We start from the raw sequence: 21,188 nt of genomic DNA on the forward strand, positions 1-21,188 counted from the left end.
GGGCGGGGGGGTGGGCTGCAGCTGACAGCAGGGCCCAGGGCTGCACTGGGCTCCTTTTCACTGGGGACTGGGCTCAGGGCGGGGCTACGGAGAGGGCTGTAGCGACCCCCAATTTTGGCATAGCTCCTCCCTAGCACCACTGCCGTCACACGCCCAGCACAGCCTAGTGTGTGGGGGGAGGCAGGGGTTGAGCCGCTTGTCGCTTGAGGCTTTGCAAAAGGTAAAATGGACTAGGCTGGAACAGTCGGATCTCTATCACTCCGTGTCCCATTACTCTCTAGGTTTCTGGGTTTTTTTCCTCATCTTCCATTTGTGCAAGTGACTTTCTCTGTTTTCTTTGTTCCTCCATTATCATTGTCCGCCATATGATACAACATATTCAAAAGCATGCAGGGATTTCCCCCTTACGATAGGATGCCCATGCTTTATTTATTCAAGCTATTTGAAACATTTGTTAAAATGACCCAAAGTCAAAGAGGGATAAGTCAGATTTGCTCCAGTTGATCATAAAACAGGCCTGGTTCCTTTAAATTCTGAATTTGTTCATTAAAACTGCAAATGTTTTATACTGGAAATGACAGCTTCCATAAAACACAGCTAAGAGAAATCTTCAGACTAATTTTGCTATCTAATTAAAATAATGAAAATCAGCTTCTCTGTTACATTTCTAATCATAAACAGTAATAAGCCTTGACTATTGAACTGCTTTCTGTCATGTCACTCCTGAGAGGAATAAAAGCAGACAGAAACCCACTTTATATTCCACTAGTTAAACTGACCCTGCAGAGCTGATATTTGAACAAAAAATGCCTGAAGTCATAAGCCACAAAGACAAGACAAGGAAATAGCAGAAGCATTTTTTCAAATTAATTTTCTTTAGTTGTGGAATAATTGAAGAACACCAGAGTGCCTTAGTAAGAACTTGGACTGGAGCTACCACGGGAATGGATACCATACAAGAGAACTATTCAAGAAGCTGCACTGCCTCAAGCAATCCATCATACAGTACACCCCTGGCTAACAGAAATTTGATCCTACTTGCCACCAGTGTGTGAAGTATGTGTAGAGTTTATGGCAACAAGTTTAAAGAAGGGCATGATTCAAACCTCCGAGAGGTTTCATATGTATGACGTGAAATCCTGATGAAACAGAATTTCACCCTTAAAATTCTTCTTGGAGTGAAAAAGAAAAAGCAAGTAACAAAGAGAAAAAGTCTAGACCCATTCATACCACTGGGAAGCAGAGCAACAGCCAAAGCAGCAAGGCAGCCTACTCCAGGGGAAGATGGCAGTCTACACTAGACTTAGTTAAAATGTTCTCACACCACATTTTTAAATCCAAGTCCAGATACATCCAAAGCCACTGAGCACATATACACGTGCAGAAAGGCTGCTTCAATGAGCTGTAATTACAGTATGTCAGAGCATACTTGATTAATTAAGTCTGCTGAAGTGTGGTAATTACCATGCTCCAGCACACTCTGACATCATGTGTATCAGTGTCCCCATGCTGAAAAATGGTGGTGGGGGCACTTCAAATAAAGCTTGTTCAATTAGCTTTAGTTAAAGCACCCCACCACCATGTTTGAGCATGGGGACGCTGATACATGTGACGTTCCAGGCGCTTTAATTAGAGTGGCTCTCAATTAAGCTCCTTTGGAGCGGCTCTTAATTTAAGTGCCCCCTTCCCCAATTTCTAGAGCACGTTTATAAATGCCCTTTATGATTACATGCCCTTTGGCAGCAATGATCTAGTTAGGGATGGTCCTGCTTTGAGGAGGGGGTTGGACCAGATGACCTCCTGAGGTCTCTTTCAACCCTAACTTTCTGTGATTCTATGATTTAAATCCAATCATGACTCATGATTCTCCAATTCTGTCCAATTCTGTTTCATCAGGATTTCATGCCATTGGACTTAAAGTCCAAAACTTTCTATGATTCTATGCTCTTAGTTTCAAGTTGTCAAAATAGTCACAATCCAGTGATACAATCACTTACTTGTACATGTGAATGAGCTGGAACTGAACGATCTGCTTTGCAAACACAAAGAGCATTTTTAAATCCACATTTTATTATTTATGTATGAAAATAATTGCATCTAAATTGTGAATGAAAATACAAAGGTAGATTGTGAGACTAAACCACAAAGGCCAAAAAAGAAAGGCTGAAAGAACTATCTGCTCAGATCTAATAACCACTTATACAGGGTCTGCGCATGCTCTCAAAACTAGAAAATTCTTCTTTGTTAATCGCACCTTGCAATTTCCTTTTGACTGAAGTATGGGAACAAAATCAACATGAGCTGCAGAAGACAGGGCACTTGTGTACACGTGCTCGATGTCTGTTTACCAACCAACTGCTATACTCCCAACTCAGCCAAGGACAAAGGACACACGTAAGCCAGAGAAAACACTTCAAGGACACTCTCAAGGCACATGTTAAGTAAGGCATTGACATCACAAATTGGGAAAAAGTAGCTTGGGACAGAGCTATGTGGCAATGCCTTGTGAAAGAAGGTACATCTTACTTTAGGAAAACAGTCTTGCCCTGGAGGCAGAAAAATGTTAGAAACAGAAAGAAAGGAAACAAGACCAAGAAATCCATAGTTCGACCCTCCCTTTAACCACCACCTGTGCCATCTACCAAACTCTGCGGGTCTAGGATCAGCCTTTTTAGCCATCAGTGGACATATCTACAACCCTTAACTTGACTCATGAGAGTGATTATCTTCGACTATGAGCGATCGCTACCACCAATGTGAACAAAAACTGATGAATTAACATGACTGTTCAGAGAGGTTTCATTTGATGCATACAGTCATTGCCTTGATTCAAAGCAGAGCTGCACTGTTTCATGAAGTGTGTCTCCTAACAGTTCTACCATTAATTCAAATATACTGGGGCTCCTAAGAGCACAGTTTTTAAAAGGAAAACATGGTCATTTCATGATTTACTTACACTAGTTAATTTAAGAAGAACTGTATATTTCTTAAGAACATTTGTTCTTAATTCTGCCATTGTGAGAGGTATGGTGTACCCTGGAAATGAAAACCTAAAAAGGGAGATGGAAAGGGAGCTAAACATGAATATCAGATGTTTAAGAAGATAATACTAATTCATTACTCGAAAAGTAAAAGTGATATTCAAAACCTGATAAAGAAAGGAATGAATAAGATTTGACGACACTTCAATCAACTGTAACATATAAGCACTCACTGAGCAAGCTCCAAAAATGCAATGCAAAGCAATGATCCTAATTCACTTTGTGCCTACTTCAAAAAATACCAAGAAAGTAAATTTCATATTTTGAAATTAAAAAAAAAATGTAACAAAAATGTTAAAATATTGTTTTGATTGTTATGGAGTTAATTTTTGCAACCCACGTTTTCTACGTGAGAGTATATACTTTACATTTTTAAACCTTAAACTTCGTTACATTCCATAGTTGAAGAGTATTTCTCTCATGTTTTGTTTTGTTTTTTTACATCAGTCACTGTATTACCCTCCCATAAAAGAGGAGCCGGCAACCCTTCCACCTGTCAGACTCCCATGCTCTGTGCGTGGAGTTCTGTATGCCTGAGATAAAGCCGAACCAGCATTTTAGATCAAATCTTTAGTAGTCAGCAGCCTTTCCATTTATGGAAGTTAAGCATGCGATGTTTTCAGTGGCTCCGTATCTCAACATTTTCTCTCGTCAATAAAGAAAATCCATTTCTGAGCACACTCCCTAATGACAGGAAAACTGCATCATCATCATCATCATTGTATTAACATTTAGACAACAGCTAGCATCTGAGCATGTGAGCTTTGGGTTATAAAACATGCACTCACCATCAGCCGTATGGAGGAGTTTATGGCTCTTCAAAGTGCCCTTTGATTTGAACTTTTTCCCGCACATGTCACATAGGTGAGTTTTCTCCGTGCTGTGGCGATTCATATGAGCTTTCAGATTACTCTTGCTGCGAGTGGCATAATCGCAAAGAGAACATTTGAATGGCTTGATACCTAGCAACAGGGAAGAAAAAGAAATTATATGACTGAGGAGGTGAAATGTCTAAACTGTGAAATTAGTGGAGAGAAAAACTGCTTAAATTAGTTGAACTACAAGGGAAATGGGGCAATTTTTTTTTTCAAATTTGGATTCTGCAATTTAGAATCTAAATCTGTAATTAGGATTACAACCAAGTGACAGGATTTTCAAAGATGCTGAGCCTCTGCCGTACATATTAACCTAACTAAAAGAACTGAGTACTCAGAAAGTTAGATAGATTTACCAGATTCAGGTCCCTGATTTAGGCATACAGACCTGAACATGTAGGACTGACTCCCTGTTGACTTTGTTGTTTCAAGACAGATCTCCCCCACACCCTCCTCATACAATTGTTTAGTTGGATAGTAATCACATTTTCTAGGAGGCCAGAGAATATTTTACCTAGGTGACATGCTGCCTGTTGTCCTGAAAGGGTAATTTTGGAGTTATCTAGGCTCCCAATGGAAGACTACACAATGACCAAACATATAATTTAATAAAGGCAAAGTGGAGGGGTCCATTGTGCTACTCTAAATGCCTATAGTACCAACATGGCCCTAGTACTTTGGAATCAACTGTACTGAAATTCTTATGTTTTTTTATCTACAGAAGATTTGGTATAGGATGGAAAATACACATTTGAAGTCACAATCAATAATGATACATGACATACTAACTGACTGAAGTGTTTAAGTGATGTTATTTCCTAGACCATCACCACGACATTCAAGAGGCAAGAATTCCCATGGGTGATATCTTCTATTGGACCAACTGCATGGTTGGGAGAAACATACCTGTCTGAAACCACTAAGAAGCAGAAAGGCTTCCATCTACTTGGTAAAAACAGTTTTAAAAGCCAGCTTGGGGTTCTGTAAAACTTCCATAGGGACAGCTCCATTCCCAAAATTTGTTGCCAGCACATTTTGGAAATTTTTATAAGCGACTTGCACAACTTTGGATAAAAAAAAAAAATCAGAATTGTTTTATGCTTCTCACCACCTTTTACCTTCACTCTAGTCATTGTGCACACACCACCTAATTTAATTGCTCAGGTAAGTCATTACTATGATCAAATGTGACTGGATATCATTTGTTTGATTAATAAATTTCCATCTTAAGCATTTCTGGACAAGTGCAAAGGGAGTTGTAAGTATGATGAATAACTGCAAAATACTGGGTTTAGTTAAGACTTTATTATGAATTTAGTTACATGCACCTTGCCCACACTTATTTTAAAAGACAATGCTTTCTGTATTAACAGAAATTAATTCATTCATAAACCAAGGGGGGGATCAGAAACGTACTCATTTTTTCACTAGTCCTGACCTGTCTGTTGAGGTTGAGAACCACATGACATGCAGTTCTGTGTGACTGAGAACCCAACACACTGGCTTATTTAACCTTTCCTTAACTTCAAATTAAAGTAATTTGTTAAACCACAGCCATAAACTTTCAGACTCTCTTTTAGGCAGTGGAGCATGTACAGAGAACTAGACAAATGTGAACAGGATGGAAATGTCATTCACTTTCAGTGTATTATTTAGTATATTAAGATAACACAGGCAAGGAATACAAAAGATAAATAATGTGAGTTTAAAGTTTATGTTGCTACCTTCATGAGCCCAAATATGACGCTGAAGATCTGAGCCATTCTTCATGAAATAAAAATCACAATAGGGGCATTTCACAGCTCGCTTTCCAATTAGCCCTTTAAGCTGAACCCTCCTACCAAGAACCTTTGAGATGGTATTCATTGAAACCTCTAGAAAAAAAATGAGAAAGAAAAGTTGCTTCAGGCTGCAGTGAATTTATTCCAGTTTATAATGAATAAAACATTGTAGATCTACATCATTCCTCTTTGCATGTTTTAACTAGTTATACAGTGCCCCCTGCCCTTCCCCCAAGAAAACAGCCGTATTAATTTATGGTCTTTTCTTGAATTGGCCACTGACTTCTGTGCTCTGTGTTCCTCTCTCTGCCAGTGATAAATTAAAGCCCAGGGGCACCACAGACTCAGAAGTCATTTTCCAGCTTAAAAATAAATTCCTGAGGATTAAGAGGTAACAAGGCAATGTTTGGACCCAAATATTTATTATTCTCAGTATCTTCAAATGGGCTTACAATATTTGTTAAAGACTTCACTAGAGATTTGCAGAGAATCTCTGCATTTGAGGATTCTTTTCACTTCCATTAGAATTATGGTCATTCGGCACCTCTACAAATCATGCCCTTCATTTTGAAAGAAAAAAATTAAAGGCCTAAAGCACCAAAACCGGTGTCAAAACAACTTTAACTGACCAGGTTTCATACAAAAATGTGAGTTGTCTCAACTGTACATGAGCAGACATTTTCTCACGTGCTTTATTTGCTCCCTGCTCTTTTGCCCCCATTGCCTCCATGCCCAAACCTTACAACCAGCATAGATGGCTTTAGAGAACTTCCAAGCATGCAGTGGAGCAAGTGGGCCTTAACAGGCATAGTGAGGGTTGCAGCTTACAATTTTGGTCTCAGAATCTTGAAACAGGATTTAGATAGATTTGTAAGTGCCTAAGTCCATGGATGTGGGAAAAACAGTGGATGTGGTGTACCTTCACTTTAGCAAGGCTTTTGATAGGGTCTCCCACAGCATTCTTGCAAGCAAGTTAAGGAAGTATGGGTTGAATGAATGGACTGTAAGGTGGATAGGAAACTGGCTGGACTGTCTGGCTCAATAGGAAGTGATCAATGGCTCAATGTCTACTTGGCAGCCAGTATCTAGTGGAGCGCCCCAGGGGCTGGGCCAGAGGCCAGTTTTGGTCAATATCTTCATTAACAATCTAGACGATGGGATGGAGTGCACCTTCAGCAGTTTCACAGATGACGCCAAGCTGGGGGGAGTAGTGGGTATACTGAAGGGTTGGACTAGGATTCAGAGTGACCTAGACAAATTGGAGGACTGGGCCAAAAGGAATCTCATAAGGCTCAGCAAGGGCAAGTGCAAAGTCCTGCACTTAGGACGGAGCAGTCCCATGCACCGGGACAGGCCAGGGGCTGACTGGCTGGGCAGCAACTCTGCAGAAAAGGACCTGGGGGTGACAGTGGACAATAAGCTGAATATGAGCCAGCAGTGTGCCCTTGTTGCCAAGAAGGCTAATGGCATACTGGGCTGCACTGGTAGGTGTGTTAACAGTAGGTCAAGGAAAGTGATTATTCCCCTCTATTCTGCATTGATGAGGCCACATCTCGAGTACTATGTTCAGCTTTGGTCCCCCCCACAACAGAAAGGATGCAGAGAATTTGGAGAGAGTCCAGTGGAGGTCAATGAAAATGGTGCGGGGGCTGGAGGACATGACTTCTGAGGAGAGGCTGAGGGAAGTGGGCATATTTATTATGCAGAAGACTGAGGGGGGATTTGACAGCAGCCTTCAACTACCTCTAGGGTGGTTCCAAAGAGGATGGAGCTGGACTCTTCTCAGCGGTGGTAGACGATAGCACAAGGAGCAATGGTCTCAAGTTGCAGCAAGGGAAGTTTAGGTTGGATATCAGGAAAAACTCTCTCACTAGGATAGTGGTGAAGCACTGGAACAGGTTACCTAGAGAGGTGCTGGAATCTCCATCCTTGGAGATTAATGCTCAACAAAGCACTGACCTGGATGATCTTGTTGGTTTATCTGCCTGCATTGAGCGGGGGTTGGACTAGATGACCTCCTGAGGTTCCTTCCAACCCTCATTTTCTATCATTCTACGTTCATTTTGGACCTAGCCTCTACGCTGAAATCCTAGACCTACAAAGTCCGTGAGAGTAGGGGGACGCTGATAAAGATTTTCTTGGCTGATACAGATAGCCAATTATTAGTCAACCCTATCACCTGATACTGATCCGATAGCCAATTTACAGGAATGCAGCCAGGCAGCGTAGAGAGCAGCATCCTGCCAGTAAGTCGGGAGGGGAAGGGGCAGATTGAGGCCCCCACAGTAAGGGAAGGAGTAGGGCAGGGGCAGGCACTACCCAGCCAGGGTGGTAAATGCAACCTTGGGACCAGGAGAGGGAAGCAGTCACGGGCAGCTTGTCCAGGGGGTGCAGAGGCCTTGGGAGGCTATAACCACCCCAAAATTCCCTGTAGCTCCCACCCCAGTAGCCACCCCTCCCAGCACCACCACCCGCCCTGATCGTGGCACGCCCCACACCCAGCTCTGGCCCAGCCCCCTGCCGGGAATAGGCTGGCACAGGCCCTGACTCCAAGCCCAAAGCAGGCAGTAGCAGGGAGCTGCTCCCTTTCGCCCCCCTCCCCACCCTCTGTGCCCCTGGATGAGCTGCTCGCGGCTCCATCCTGCTCCTGGCCCTAGGGTTGCATCCACCACCCTGGCTGGGCAGCACCAGCACTTGCCCCTGCCCCAGGCCCTCCCTCACCATGGGAGCCTCAATCTGCCCCCCCATGCCCTTCCCTCCCCCAAACCTTTATCCCCCACAGACTTACCTCCAGGGCACTGCTCTCCAAGCTGCCAGGCTATATTCCTGGCCGCATGCATGTTATGGTTGCATATATGCATGTTGCATTTATTGGTGACATTATCGGCTACACCAGCCAAAAAAAGCCGATGGCCGGTAATGTTAATTTTCCTTTTATCGGTGTTGATCCGATATGTGACCGGTATATCGGTGCAGCGGGTGCACCTCTACAAGGGAGTTCTGTCTTACTGATTCCACTAGAACCAGTATTTTGCCTTTGCTGCCTGAAAATGTGGAATACAAGATAGTGCTAACTGGACTGACCAAAGTAGCACATTTTCTGCTTACTGAACCAAAAACAAAGGCAAGGCAAGAGGCAGGCTGAATGCCATCAGAGGCAAAAAGGAAGGAGAAGCTGCCAGAAATAGCGTTTTTCATGATAAATAAGAAATGGGCTCAGTTTAAATTAATTTTTGATATGTTCTTTTAAAACTCAATTTCTTTGAACATTATCAATTTTTGCCTTTCATCTTTATTCTCTCGTTTTTGCATTTTTAAAAACAATTGCCTTCATTCACTTGAAGGACTTGCCACTTTATGCTATCAAATCTCTAGTACCACTTAAAAGAAAATGAGTTTAGTAGAAATATGCTTATGACCCCCCCAAAAAATCCTTACTGGTCACAAGGAGAAGGTACCTAGGGAAAAGCTATGCACATATTCTCCTTTAAAAATACTTTGTGTGCGTGTGTGTGTCTTAGATTACAAAAAGTAATGTGAATCTTAGATGTAGGGTTTGTTTTTTTTCTCCCTATAGAACTATAGTTTCTCTGCTTTGTTTCTGCTAACTTGTATTAAAACAAGTTTCACATCAATGGAAAATAGATAAAAAAATACATTGGAGATTTTCAACCTTGCTTATTCCTTATCAGTTATGCACCACCCCAGTGAGGTAGCACTTTACAGGTGACCCAAAAGGCTCACCAGCCCATAGACAAACACAAGCCAACAATTCAGACTAAGTGGATGAGCTTCCATGCAAGTGGGTTCCCTTAAATTTCTGTACATATTGTGCTCAAATATATATTTGGGCACAATCATTTGTATATTTTGATGTACATATTTTTCATATAACTTTTTATATTGAGACCTCTTCAGGGTTGAAATAATGAGTAAAAAAGTTTCTCTGCTGGACTTTGACATGGTCTAAGCACCAAGTACAAGTATTTAAAGTAGGGCTCCAGTGCTATACTGATTCAGGATCCCTGCACCCTGTATATTGCCCACAATACAAATTGACAACACAATGTAGATCAGTGGTGTTCAATCTCCAGCCCATGGAGCTGTGTCACATCTGGCCTATGGGCTCCTCACAGGTCTGGAAACATGGCAGTGGGAAGAGGTGGCAATTAATGCGGCCACTACTTCCCCACTAACAAATTAACAAGCTTTGTGGATCAGAAGACATGGCCCATGTGCTGAACCAGGTCTGCATGCCCGGTTGCAGCACGGGGCCTGATCCAGTGCATGTGGAGCTGGGGCTAGGACAGTGGGTCCAATCCAGATGGCATCTGCATGCTGATGCCACACTGAATGAGTGCAATGGACTGATCCCATGCACCAGATCCAGGCTGCGGACTGACCCATAACAGTCATCTGGCCCAAAGCCTGGATGAGTTGGGCACCAATGATATAGACTATGAACATTGTTCGAGTTGAGGAAAATTTTGTTGAGGTTAGTGTTGAAAGCAAGATAATGACTCCTGCCAGCAGCAGAACATAAGAACTGCCATTTACTGAGTCCGAACATAGGTCCATCTCGTCCGAGATCCTGTGACCACAGGGGAGCGCCACCGTTTTGCTGACTGCTGCTGGAGCTGCTGGACCAGGGATGAGCAGGAGCTCTACTGAGCTGCCGCAGGCTCCTGCTCTCCCCACCACCACCACCTTTGCCTGGATCTACAGCCCCCCTCCCCTCTCAGGGGGAAGGGAAACCTCCTGCCTTGCTCACCACCAGCCACTACTTACTGCTACAGCTACCTCCAGCTAAAAGGGACCTCACAGCACCAATGGGGCCTCTCCATCAAACATCATCAGCTTTCCAGCTGGCTGTTCCAACAGCACCCCGTGTCTACCCTTCTGCAGTGAATCCTATGCTCCACTCCCCGACTCCCAGTGTTTTTTGTATGACTGAGAAAGCCAGCAGCATACTATCCCACAGCCCTGACCCCGACCCCAGCTCCTCACACTCATGCCTCAGACCCCACCACACAGCCATCCCCACCCCCGAATGCAGTTGGAGGAGGAACCCTGGACCCCATGCTGCAGCAAGCCATCCATTTCCACCTTGGCAGAGGGGAAGCACTTGGCTCCCCCTCCCGCAACTCACACAATCCCTTCCTACGTAGCCTCCCATGGCAGCACGAGAAGGAGCTGGCACACGATTGGCCCCCAAACAGGGGGCAGTCAGTGAACTGGGAGAGACGCTTCATGGTGACCTCCAAACACTATGGCAAAGGTGTCTTCCACCTTGCCATGGAGGCCACTGCACAGGTGGTGGAGAAGGGGCTCACAGTGGGGGGCAAGCATATGTCCATCAAGCCCCTGGAAGAACTGGGGGTCTTGGCAGTCCTCAGCCCCATTCCCCGTGCCTCCATAACTGGGTCTTCATGCTCTTTCTGCAAGACTTGGGGAAACTTCTCCCTGGTTACCACCCTTCTGCTGGAGTGCTAGAACCCAGCCTTCACATCCAACCCTTCTGCTGCCAGGCTACCCTCCAGGTAAGGTGGGGGTGGGACCTTTATGCTCCCCTTCCAGAGGTCCCTCAACAAGATCTTCTACTCTGCGGAAGAGGTGAGGCGCTTCTGGTGCCCTCAGTCAGCAATGCAGAGCACCACAGACCCCTGGCAAGGAAAGGGGTGCCACCACCAGCAGTATCCCTAGCACCTCAACTCCAGCATTCAGCCTTCCCACAAGCTCATGCCACAGCCACTGGTGGGGTTACAGAGCAGGAGGACACGGGCAGGGGAGGGTGGTGAAGGGGTACACCTGCACCCACCACCACCCCTCCTAGCTCCACCCCACTCTTAGCACACCCTCTCCGGACCACTCCAAGGTTGAGTGGGTGCTGGTTCCATATGGGTGGCAATCTGGTGCCCAGAGCAAGGTGAAGAGCAAGGCCCAGGTGCAGCTTGGGTCCTATATGGAGAAAGCCCCTCTTTCACCACTAGGGCAGCCATCATAGAGGACAGTTCGGTTGTCCTCTGTCCTCTGATACAAAACCAGACACCTTTGTGTCCTCTATTTTTCTTTGAGGGGAAAAACAGAGGACATAAAGGCATTGGGTTTTGTATGGAGGAGACCCCCAACACTACTAGCTGTAACCTACCCCCATCAATGCAGGTGCTGAGACCCCGGCCCCAGCTGCCCCTCGTCCTCTGACCAGCTGGTGGAGACCAGAGCCCTAGGGAGGAATCACTTTCCCAGGGCTCTCAGGAGGGTACCATCAACCACCCAGGTGCCCAAACTCTCTCCTCCATCCCCACTCGAAGTCAAACACATCACGGATCCCAGCACATCCTGTGGCCCCAGTACAGATGGGGGAGAAGTAGGGTCCCTCATGAATATCTTCTGAACCCTGAGGGGGACCCTGAAGAGATCCTACTGCCAGTTTCCCTGCCATTCCCCATGCTACCTGTTTGCCTGCCCCAAGGGACTGCAGCTCCTCCTCTTTCAGTGTTGGGGGACATAGAGGACTGGGTACTTTGGGTGGTGCTCTGCTAGGGCTCTGCCCCACGGAGGCAGAGGGAGACAAATAAAACACACCCCAGCCACCAGACAGGAGGAGCCCACCAAATGACAGGACCAGGAAAAGGATGATTGGGACTAAACACAAATAATCAAAAGGCCCAGGCCTGAATTGATTCAGTATTTGCAGGTAACTCTAAGCTCCATAGTCTGAACCAATAAACAAGTGAACAGACATTCACTTTGGATTCTGGAAATGGAGCTATGTGCTAGCAGTGGCCCAGCCCAGGATCTATGGGGTGCTAGAGGATGCCTCCCTGCTCAGCTGGAGCAGACAGCTTGGGCCAAGCCTAGCCTACCCACCCTGCAGGAGAGCAGGGAGTGGGGAGAAGGTGCAAAGCATCCTGGGATGCTGGGGTACTGTGAGTTAACTTGAATTTGGAGGGGATCTGGGACTGAAGTTCAATAAACTGATTTAGCCTAAATCAGTTCAGTCTGATACTACATCCATCAAGGCTTATTTTAAACCAGTTTTAGCCATTTTGAAACCAGTTTATGTGCACTGAATTTCTGTTGTGTTACAGATTTGAGCTGGTTTCCGATCACTTATACCGGTTTACGTGTCATTTCTGTCCCTAGCCCAGGAGTCTGTGGGCTCCATAAAGCTTGCAGATCTCTTAACCTGGAGGTACCCAGGGCTGCTTCAATTCCTGGAGAGCACACTGCATCCTGGGAAGAAGGTGCAGCTCACTCTGACTGCTGTGGAGATTTCCACCAAGTCCTCAATTTTGTGAGGGTTCTGTTGGAGGAAGACAAGGGGCATAAGCGAAGTAATGCCAAAAACTACCAGCAGGCCCTCAGCTTCCACAATGTCCTCTACACTTATGGGAGGGTGCTGGGATTGCTGATGAGCACTGCAGCTGGTGTTGCTTCCCATGAAAGCCCAGCCAATAATAAATCCCACCAGTGAGGTCCTGCACTCTGGTTACCCTCAACATGCGCAGCTGCAGGATGGGTATCTGCAACTGCCAGGTACTCTCCTTCCTCCGGGAGGTGTGGGGTACTCTGTGCTGTTCCTGCAGGAGACCCACATGGCTCCAGACACCAAAGCCAACTGGCAGCTGGAGTGGGGGACAGGGTTTACTTCAGCCACCTCATGGAAACATCCTGTGGGGTGGTGACCTTGTTGTTCCTGAGCCTACAGCCAGAGGTCTTTCTTGCTGTTGAAGTGGTGCCAAGCTGCCTGCTTCATCTCTGGGTCTAAGTACAGGGGCTCGTCTTTAATTGGAGAATACCTATACCCCTGTGCATGAACCAGTGATAGCCAGTTTCTATTAGCAGGTAGCTGCTTACCTTGGGATCCTGAGCCCTCACAAGTGCCTGGTCCTCGACAGGGACTTTAATGTCACCCTCAAGGTGTAGGGCTGCACTGGAAGGGAATGAAGCCAGCCCACCGCAGAGGTCCTCAGGGAGGTCATCACTGACCACTCCCTGGTGGACATTTGGTGTGACCACCACCCTGACGACACCACCACCCTCACCTTTACCTCTGTCAGGGTGGAGAAGCAGCAGACATGCCACCCCAGTTGTACCAAATCTACATGTCCATGCTAAACACTGCCCAAGTTCACACCTCTGATACTAGGCCAGCCCCCTTCAGCAACCACCATAGTATATTCTCAGGTCATGCTGCAGCCCAAGCACCTAGGGCCGGCCTACTGGCACTTCAACAACAGCCTACTGGAGGACATGGGATTTATGGCTTCCTTCGGGGAGTTCTGGATGGCCTGGTGTGGGCAGCAGCAGGCCTTTCCCTTGGCTTGAAGATGGTGGGATGTGGGGAAGGTGCATGTCAGATAGGGCTGTTACCACTACATCTGGAGGCACACCTGACAGTGGGAGGCAGCTAGAGAGCAGCTTAAGAGGGAAGTGCTGGAGCTGGCAAGGCATCTGGCTGCTAACCCAGAGAATCTGTCCCACTACAGAGTGTGTCCGGAGAGACAGGAAAAGCTCTGAGTTCTGGATGACTGCCACGCCCATGGTGCATTTGTCCGCTTGTGTGTCCAACTCCTCTGGGAGATGGACCATGGTTTCCACTTCTTCTATGTCCTAGAGAAGAAGAGGGGTGCCAAGAAGTACATCACTTGCATCCTGGTGGAGGATGGCATACCCTCACAAACCCCAGCAAACTGCAAGAAAGAGGGAGGGCTTTCTACGTAGAGCTCTACTGGCCGAATCTGACCGAAGCCAACAGCTGCCAGGTCCTGTGGGAAGGACTGGCACAGGTCAGAGCAGGCAACTGGGACCAGATTAGAGGATCCTCTCATCCTGGCCAAGCTCTCAGAATCCCTCCGCCTGATGGCCACCAAAGTGCTGGGCATCATCAGGCTGACCCTGGAGTTCTGCCGTACCTTCTGGGAGGTCCTTGGCCTGGACCTTGCCGCGGTCTCAGCTGAGTCCAAAGGGCATGGGGAGCTCCCCCTGTCAAGCAGGAGGACCGCCCTGACCCTGCTGCCCAGGAAGGGGAACCCCCACAACCTCAAGAACTGGCGCTCCTGTCTCACTCCTCTGTACAGACTATAAGGTCACAGTGAAAGCCATCTTGCTGCACCTGAGGTCTGTGCAGCTGGACCTTATTCATGCTGACCAGATGAATGTGGTTTCAGGGCACTTTATCTTTGACAACATGCACCTGGTGTACAACCTCTTTGAGCTTGCTCACAGGGATGGCCCGTCATTCAGCCTCCTGTCCTTTGACCAGGAGAAGGCAATTGACAGGGTGGATCATGGGCACCTCACAGGCACACTGAAGGCGCTCAGGTTTGGTCCCCGCTTCATGCTGTTTCTCCAGGTGCTGTACACCTCCACAGAGTGCTGGTGAAGCTCAACTGGATGCTGATGGAGTCCATCTGGTTTGGGCTGGGAGTGTATCAAGGCAGTTCATGGTCATGCCAGCTTTACAATACTGCCCTCGAGCTGTTCCTCTGCCTCCTGCACAAGGGCTCCTTGCCTTCCAGGACCTGGGTGACCTGGCACAGGTGGAGGCCTGACAATCCATCTACTCAGTGGCCTTCTTTGCTTGGGTCAACTTCATGAAGAGCTCTGGTCTGACGGTGGGTGACAGGTGGGTGATGGGTGACAGATGGGCTCACTCTTACCGGTACTCCAGTGGAGTGCAGGCTCACTGCTCTATCTGGGGTCTACCTGTTCCCCAGTCAGCTCTCCCCGTTGGAGAACTGGCACCAGCTAGAGGTTAGGGTGTCTGAGTGGCTGCAGGCATGGGTGTGCTTCTTACAATGTCTCTCCCTTTGTGGGAGGGCACTGGTCATCAACCAGCTGGTTCTATCCATGCTCTGGTACCACTTCAAACACCCTGGCCATGACCCCAGAGCTCCTGGCCAGTCTCCGGGGACTGGCACTGGAGTTCTTCTGGTCAGGATGGCACTAGGGCCACTGGGAGAGTAACCAAATTACTATGTTTTTAAAAGGTGTTAAATTTTGTCTAGATCTGGTATTGTGTTTAATTTAAAAATATTAATTATAATGTGCTAGCTACCACATTTAGAACTAATAAATACTGGATATTTTTTTCACTATCATTTACATTGTTAGTATCACGGCCATCTCTGGTTCATACAAGCACAGAGGAGATACTAGCACACAGAACTGCAGAAGTGTGTTACTACAAACATTTTTCGTTTCAGTTTAAAGGGCTGGATCCAGGAAGGTTAAGAACAGGAGATCCAGGATTTCCCAAAAGAGGGCAGTGGGAGCAGCAACCTGCACTGCAGGATTGGGACCCTACTCCCAGACTCCTTCACCCCCACCAGTGTGGGCAGACTTTTTAAAGTCCCTAAATCTCCCCTCCCTTCCAGCTCAGAGGCAGCCCCCTCCCCTCCTTTTTCCCCTCTCCCCACCAGCCCCCCAGCCTGCTCCTTTGTCCCAGCTCCTTTGTCCACTGCTCAGAAGCGGGGAAGGTCCAGAGCCAGCTGGGCTACACGGAGGCTGGGCTCAGCTGGGGGAAGACAGCAGCAACAGGGTAGCTGGAGAGTAGTTCCCCCTGCTGCCCAGTCCTAGAGCAGGCGCAGGGAAGGGAAACCACTGTCCATCTCTGCTCCCCTTGTCATCATCTCCAGATAAGCTCAGTCCCTGGGCAGTGGGCAGGAACAGATCTGGGGCTTCCTGTCACCAGGACAGTGGGAAAAGGTAGGTGGAAGGAAGGGGAAGAGAAGAGCCATGCCTTTGAACAAGAAGGGAAAGGGAGGGAAGATTTTCACCAGCTTTAGGGACTTGAAAAAGTCCCTAAGGGGGCCCCCATGGTGCAATGCAATCCAACGGAACAGGGGGTGCAGTCATGCCACTGCACCCCCTCTGGATCCATCCCTAGTTGCGAATACTCAACAGCCTCCTAAGCAAACCTTTTAAAAATACCTTTGCTACAACCACAAAAGTAGATCAGCTCGCTTCAATAAGACAAGTCTCGTGCTAATTTTTAGATATGTTTTTAAGTGCTTTGCTGAATTGAGGAAAGAATGGTCAATACCTTGCAGAGTATAGCCCATAAAAAGTACAGATCTATAACACACGCACAGTCTGTTCAGAATCCAATCACTAAAGATCTGCAGATTCTACCAATATTCTTATACTAATTAAGGCACATTAGAAACGTGTATTTTCTTGAAAGCCATCACATTAGATTACTATTGCTTAGACACTCTTCTGTTGCAGTAGATTTAGAAATTGTATTGTGGTTTCTCTTACCAGGGTGGTTTGTCTTGATGTGCGATTTTATTAGTCGATCTTCAGAGAAAGATTTCTCACACACAGGACAGGAGTAACTCTTTTTGTCCTTAAAAAAAAAAAGCAGGGTGGGAGAGGAGATTATTTTAGCAGTGCACTGGTTCAATCGTTACCTCTCTTTACATACTGAAAAAACATATGGCTCCCAAAAAAGCAGTAAGCAAAAGCTTCAGGAAAAAAACCCTAAAACCTAAAGCAGTTATCATTATGAAATACAGTGAGGGAAAATATAAATTACCTTAAAATGTCACTAAATCTGGGGTGATTCAGTGTTTTGATTTGTAGCACATGGGAAAGAAGTGTTTAAAATAAAAAATGTTAAATAAATTAAAGCATGATGATCTACCTTTACAGAATCAGGAGGTGAAAGAGTACTGAACAAGTCACATATCAGAAAGAAAGTTTTAGGATATGATGGGATTGGGGACATCCATTTCCCCCACCCCCTCCATCATTTGATCAATCCATCCTTCTATGTCCAAAGGAATAAATCTCATTATGGCCTTAATTCTGCAGACAAACAGTAATACACCAAAATATAATGGAACATAATGTTTGACAGTGGCAGATGCCATTGCAAAATCAGGATGCACATTTTCTAAATTCTAGATTAATAGTCAGTATTATATGCATCATTAAAAAGTACTGTTCCACTGTTTCAAGGAAAGCAGAGGGAGCTGGCTGCACAGGACAGATGCAGAAAAATCAGTGAAGAGAAGCTGGAGCATAAAGCACCTGGACTATTGACATGTCTGACCTTAACCCAAGGCAAGGAAGCATGTGTAACTGTTCAAGATTATGTCCAGATCTGTTTATTCTCTGCTGGCTAACATAAAGGGTTTTCAGAACCTCTACAATGCTGTTTTGTGTGCTGTCACAGAGATTATTTGTACACCAAATTATCCGCAAGGTGGAACTCTGGAAAAGGATCAACTTTTCTAGCCCTACGCTTAACTAGATAGGAAGTTCCTCCTCATCTCCAAGCTAAATTTCCTCTGCTGCAGCTAGATGCCATTGCTCCTAGTTCTGTCCCCTATGGTCATAGTGAAAAGCCCATATCCATCCTCTCTGTAATCACCCTTCTGGCATTTGAAGATTGTTATCAAATCCCCCCTCATGCTGTCTTCTACAGACTAAATAACTCTAGTTCTTTCAGCCTTTAATCATAAGTCTTGCCTCCAAGGCCCCCATTCATTTTTGTTGGTCTCTGCTAGACTCCTTGCAATCTGTCCATATCTTTCTTCAAAGGCCCAATACTGGACACAGTATTCTGAGTGAAGCCTCACCAGTGCCAAATAGAGCAAAGGAGTCACATCCCTTGATCTGCAAGAGCCCTTTCTGTTAATACAACCCAGTATGCTGTTGGCTTCCCTCCCACCCCTGCCAAAAGCAAACTGTTGCTTGATTCAGCTTGTGGGCCACTGTAACCCGCAGATCCCTCTCTGCAGTACTGCAGCCTCATCATTAATTCCCAAGTCTGTCTTTATGCGTGCAATTTTTCTATTCCAAGTGCAGGATCTTGTATTTGTCCTTCGTGTGATTGATTTTAATGGGTATGGACTATACACAGCAAATCTATATGCATCTAAACAGGTTTCCATACCTGCATATAAAGAGAAGTATATATACATAACACAGACAAACATATAAACTTTACGTAAAGTTGAAAATACCAAACCTGACATGTAAAATATATACTGGACAGAAAATTTTCAATGGAGAGTTACAGAAGCAAAATGCTAGAGTCTCCCTACTTTCTGCCAAGAAAATTAACACCAAAGCCCTTCAGAAACAATACACAGTCAACATCTTTACCAAATTCTGTGGCATACAGTCTTTAAATAGGTGTTCTTTATAATCTCACACATGAATGCATGGTCTCAGCATGCAGTGCTGTCATACTACGCCTGTCAACAGCTAGAATCCTAAAATGAGTGCAGCTGAAGCCTAATCTTACAAAAGCTGTTTGCCCAAGTCACTGTCATGGACTTTCACAGGGCTACATTACTGCTTCAGTCATCAAGAATATGCCTGTCACTACTTCAAGTCTGTCACATTGCTTGTCCTTCATTGTAACCCTATCACTCTCTCAGCCAGCACCTAAAAATTCCCCCATTACAAATAAAGCATTTCAGAGTACATACAGGTCACAAACGCAGAGTCCCAAAGAGGCCTCTCATGGCAGCTTGGACCCTGCAGAGTGCCCTTGTCACAGATGATGACAGAGGTGTTTTGAAGGACTCAGAGGCTATAATAATACCCTCACAGCATTCAAGATTTTCCTTTGGTAAGAATAAAACTAATTTATCCTATGCCTTATCAGTGTCCCTGCCTTTTAAATGCCTTTGAAGATTTTCTGAAGGACACATACACAGGCAAAGTATTCTGTGAGATGGCTCTATATCTGTTAGAGACTGGAAATACAATACAATCAGCTATTTCAATTTCAAAGTTATATCCAGTGTCTAAAATTTGCTTAAGCCTCCTATTAACCAACTTAGAGAAAATACAAGAAACTTAAAAAAGATAAAATAATTTCTAAGCAAATCAAGAATGCTAGATTTTCAACTCTGTGAAAGCAACCCATTTTATCTTCTACGCACTGGGAATGACATTATTTCATAAATACTCTCAAGCCTTGTGAATTAAGTAGTCTATTATAACTGGGTGGAATTTCCTAATTTCTCTAGGATACATTTCATTGCAACATGAAGCCATCTAAATAGCAACTAGAATGTGGTTTTTTTTCATTCTATGAATGGATTCAGTTCTTGCTACAAAAGAATCACTAGATATATTTCAATATACTCTGAAGAGTGTATTGCTTCCTTGAGGCAAGATTAATTAAGTGGGTAAGCGTACTCATACATGGGCATTTATAAAATCCCAGCCTCTGGATATATAGCATTTACAATATTCAGAGACTACTCTAGAGTTTATTTAATGAAGTAAAAGAACTGCCAGTCATGGCTCTGGCCTGGATACATTAGAAACCAACATTTGCTTCATTTACAGGGCACTACTTCATTGCACATGCCGACTCAGATGCTCTCTGCAGTGGCAAGCAGCTGTGCAATACTTCAGATCAGGGGTTGGCAACCTTTGGCCCGCTGAGCCATTTGATCCAGCCCACTGATGGGAGGTTTAAGCAGTACTCAGCAGCAGGGAAAGCTGGGTCTTAGTGCCCGCCCACCTCCCTTAGGCTGCAGGCTGGAGTGACCGGGTCAAAGAGGTTGCCAACCATTGTTTTAGATGCACTGAATGAAACTGTGGCCCCTCTAGCTGTTCCATTCAGTGCATCTAGAGCAATGTTCTATGCCATTCACTTCAATTGGGCAGGATATCACCTGCTATTTTTAATGCTTTCCTAGCAGTTGTCCTTATAACTGGCTGTTCAAGATATACATCGGGATCAAATCTGATATAAAGCCATACCTGACCCACAAGCAGATGGAGAATATTCAGATCCTTGTTAAAGAAAATTCATTTTTCCTCTTTATTTTGTATAGAAATAAAGTAATATTTTATTTTACTTGGAGGAACAAAACTGCAGAGATTGATATTGCTTATTACTTACACGGAGGAAGGTCTTACAAGACCACAACCAGATGCCCACTCCTTTCAACTTCCCTCTCCCACCCCAATCTTTGATACTATACAAATATAAAACAAAAGATGGCTCATGCCCCTGCCCTTAAAACATGCTCTATTTTCAAATACAAACATTAAAATTTTTAGCTGCCATCTAGCACTTCACACTTTGATGCTGGGGGCTGGAAGTACACCCCATCGTGACTACAGTAACTTTCAAAACAGTTCCTGCCATTCACCACCTTGCAGCAAACAGATTCCCTGAACGGCTGCACAAACCCTGGAGAAATTATTTCCATTGATCTATACTGTATACAGACCTTATATTTATTTCTTATTCGTGTTTATTAAAAGTCCATCCAATATTCTAACCTCGAAGAAAAGAGGTTTAAACTCCAACTGTGCATGTCCTAAGCTGCCACAAGCAATAAAGGACAGTACAAGTAAATATCAATTGGTGCTTCTAGGTACAATGGAAGGACTTGGTACGTATTAAGAAATGCCTCTGGTGTCAAGGACAGGGGGATGAGCAAATTGCAGAGCACTCTTGACAAAGAAGGCTCAGCCATGGAAACTGATTGCACTTATTTCCT

At 45.3% G+C, this 21,188-nt stretch overlaps 1 protein-coding gene across 7 annotated transcripts in view; it reads right to left on the reverse strand.

Moving 5' to 3' along the window:
* ZFAT (zinc finger and AT-hook domain containing) overlaps positions 1-21,188 on the reverse strand; it is a 226,156-nt gene that overhangs the window by 53,122 nt on the left and 151,846 nt on the right. For all 7 annotated transcript variants that reach the window (XR_003093659.1, XM_025202075.1, XM_014519165.2 and 4 more), the window contains 3 exons: positions 16,966-17,053; positions 5,641-5,790; positions 3,830-4,003 (listed from right to left, as the gene is read on the reverse strand). Coding sequence is in view for 6 of the 7 variants with exons in the window: in XM_025202075.1 (XP_025057860.1) it covers positions 3,830-4,003; positions 5,641-5,790; positions 16,966-17,053 (412 nt within the window). In the remaining variant the exon portion in view is untranslated. The remainder of the gene's footprint in view (positions 1-3,829; positions 4,004-5,640; positions 5,791-16,965; positions 17,054-21,188) is intronic.

The sequence above is a fragment of the Alligator sinensis genome, unplaced genomic scaffold (assembly GCF_000455745.1).
Source record: "Alligator sinensis unplaced genomic scaffold, ASM45574v1 scaffold651_1, whole genome shotgun sequence".
Classification (NCBI taxonomy): domain Eukaryota; kingdom Metazoa; phylum Chordata; order Crocodylia; family Alligatoridae; genus Alligator; species Alligator sinensis.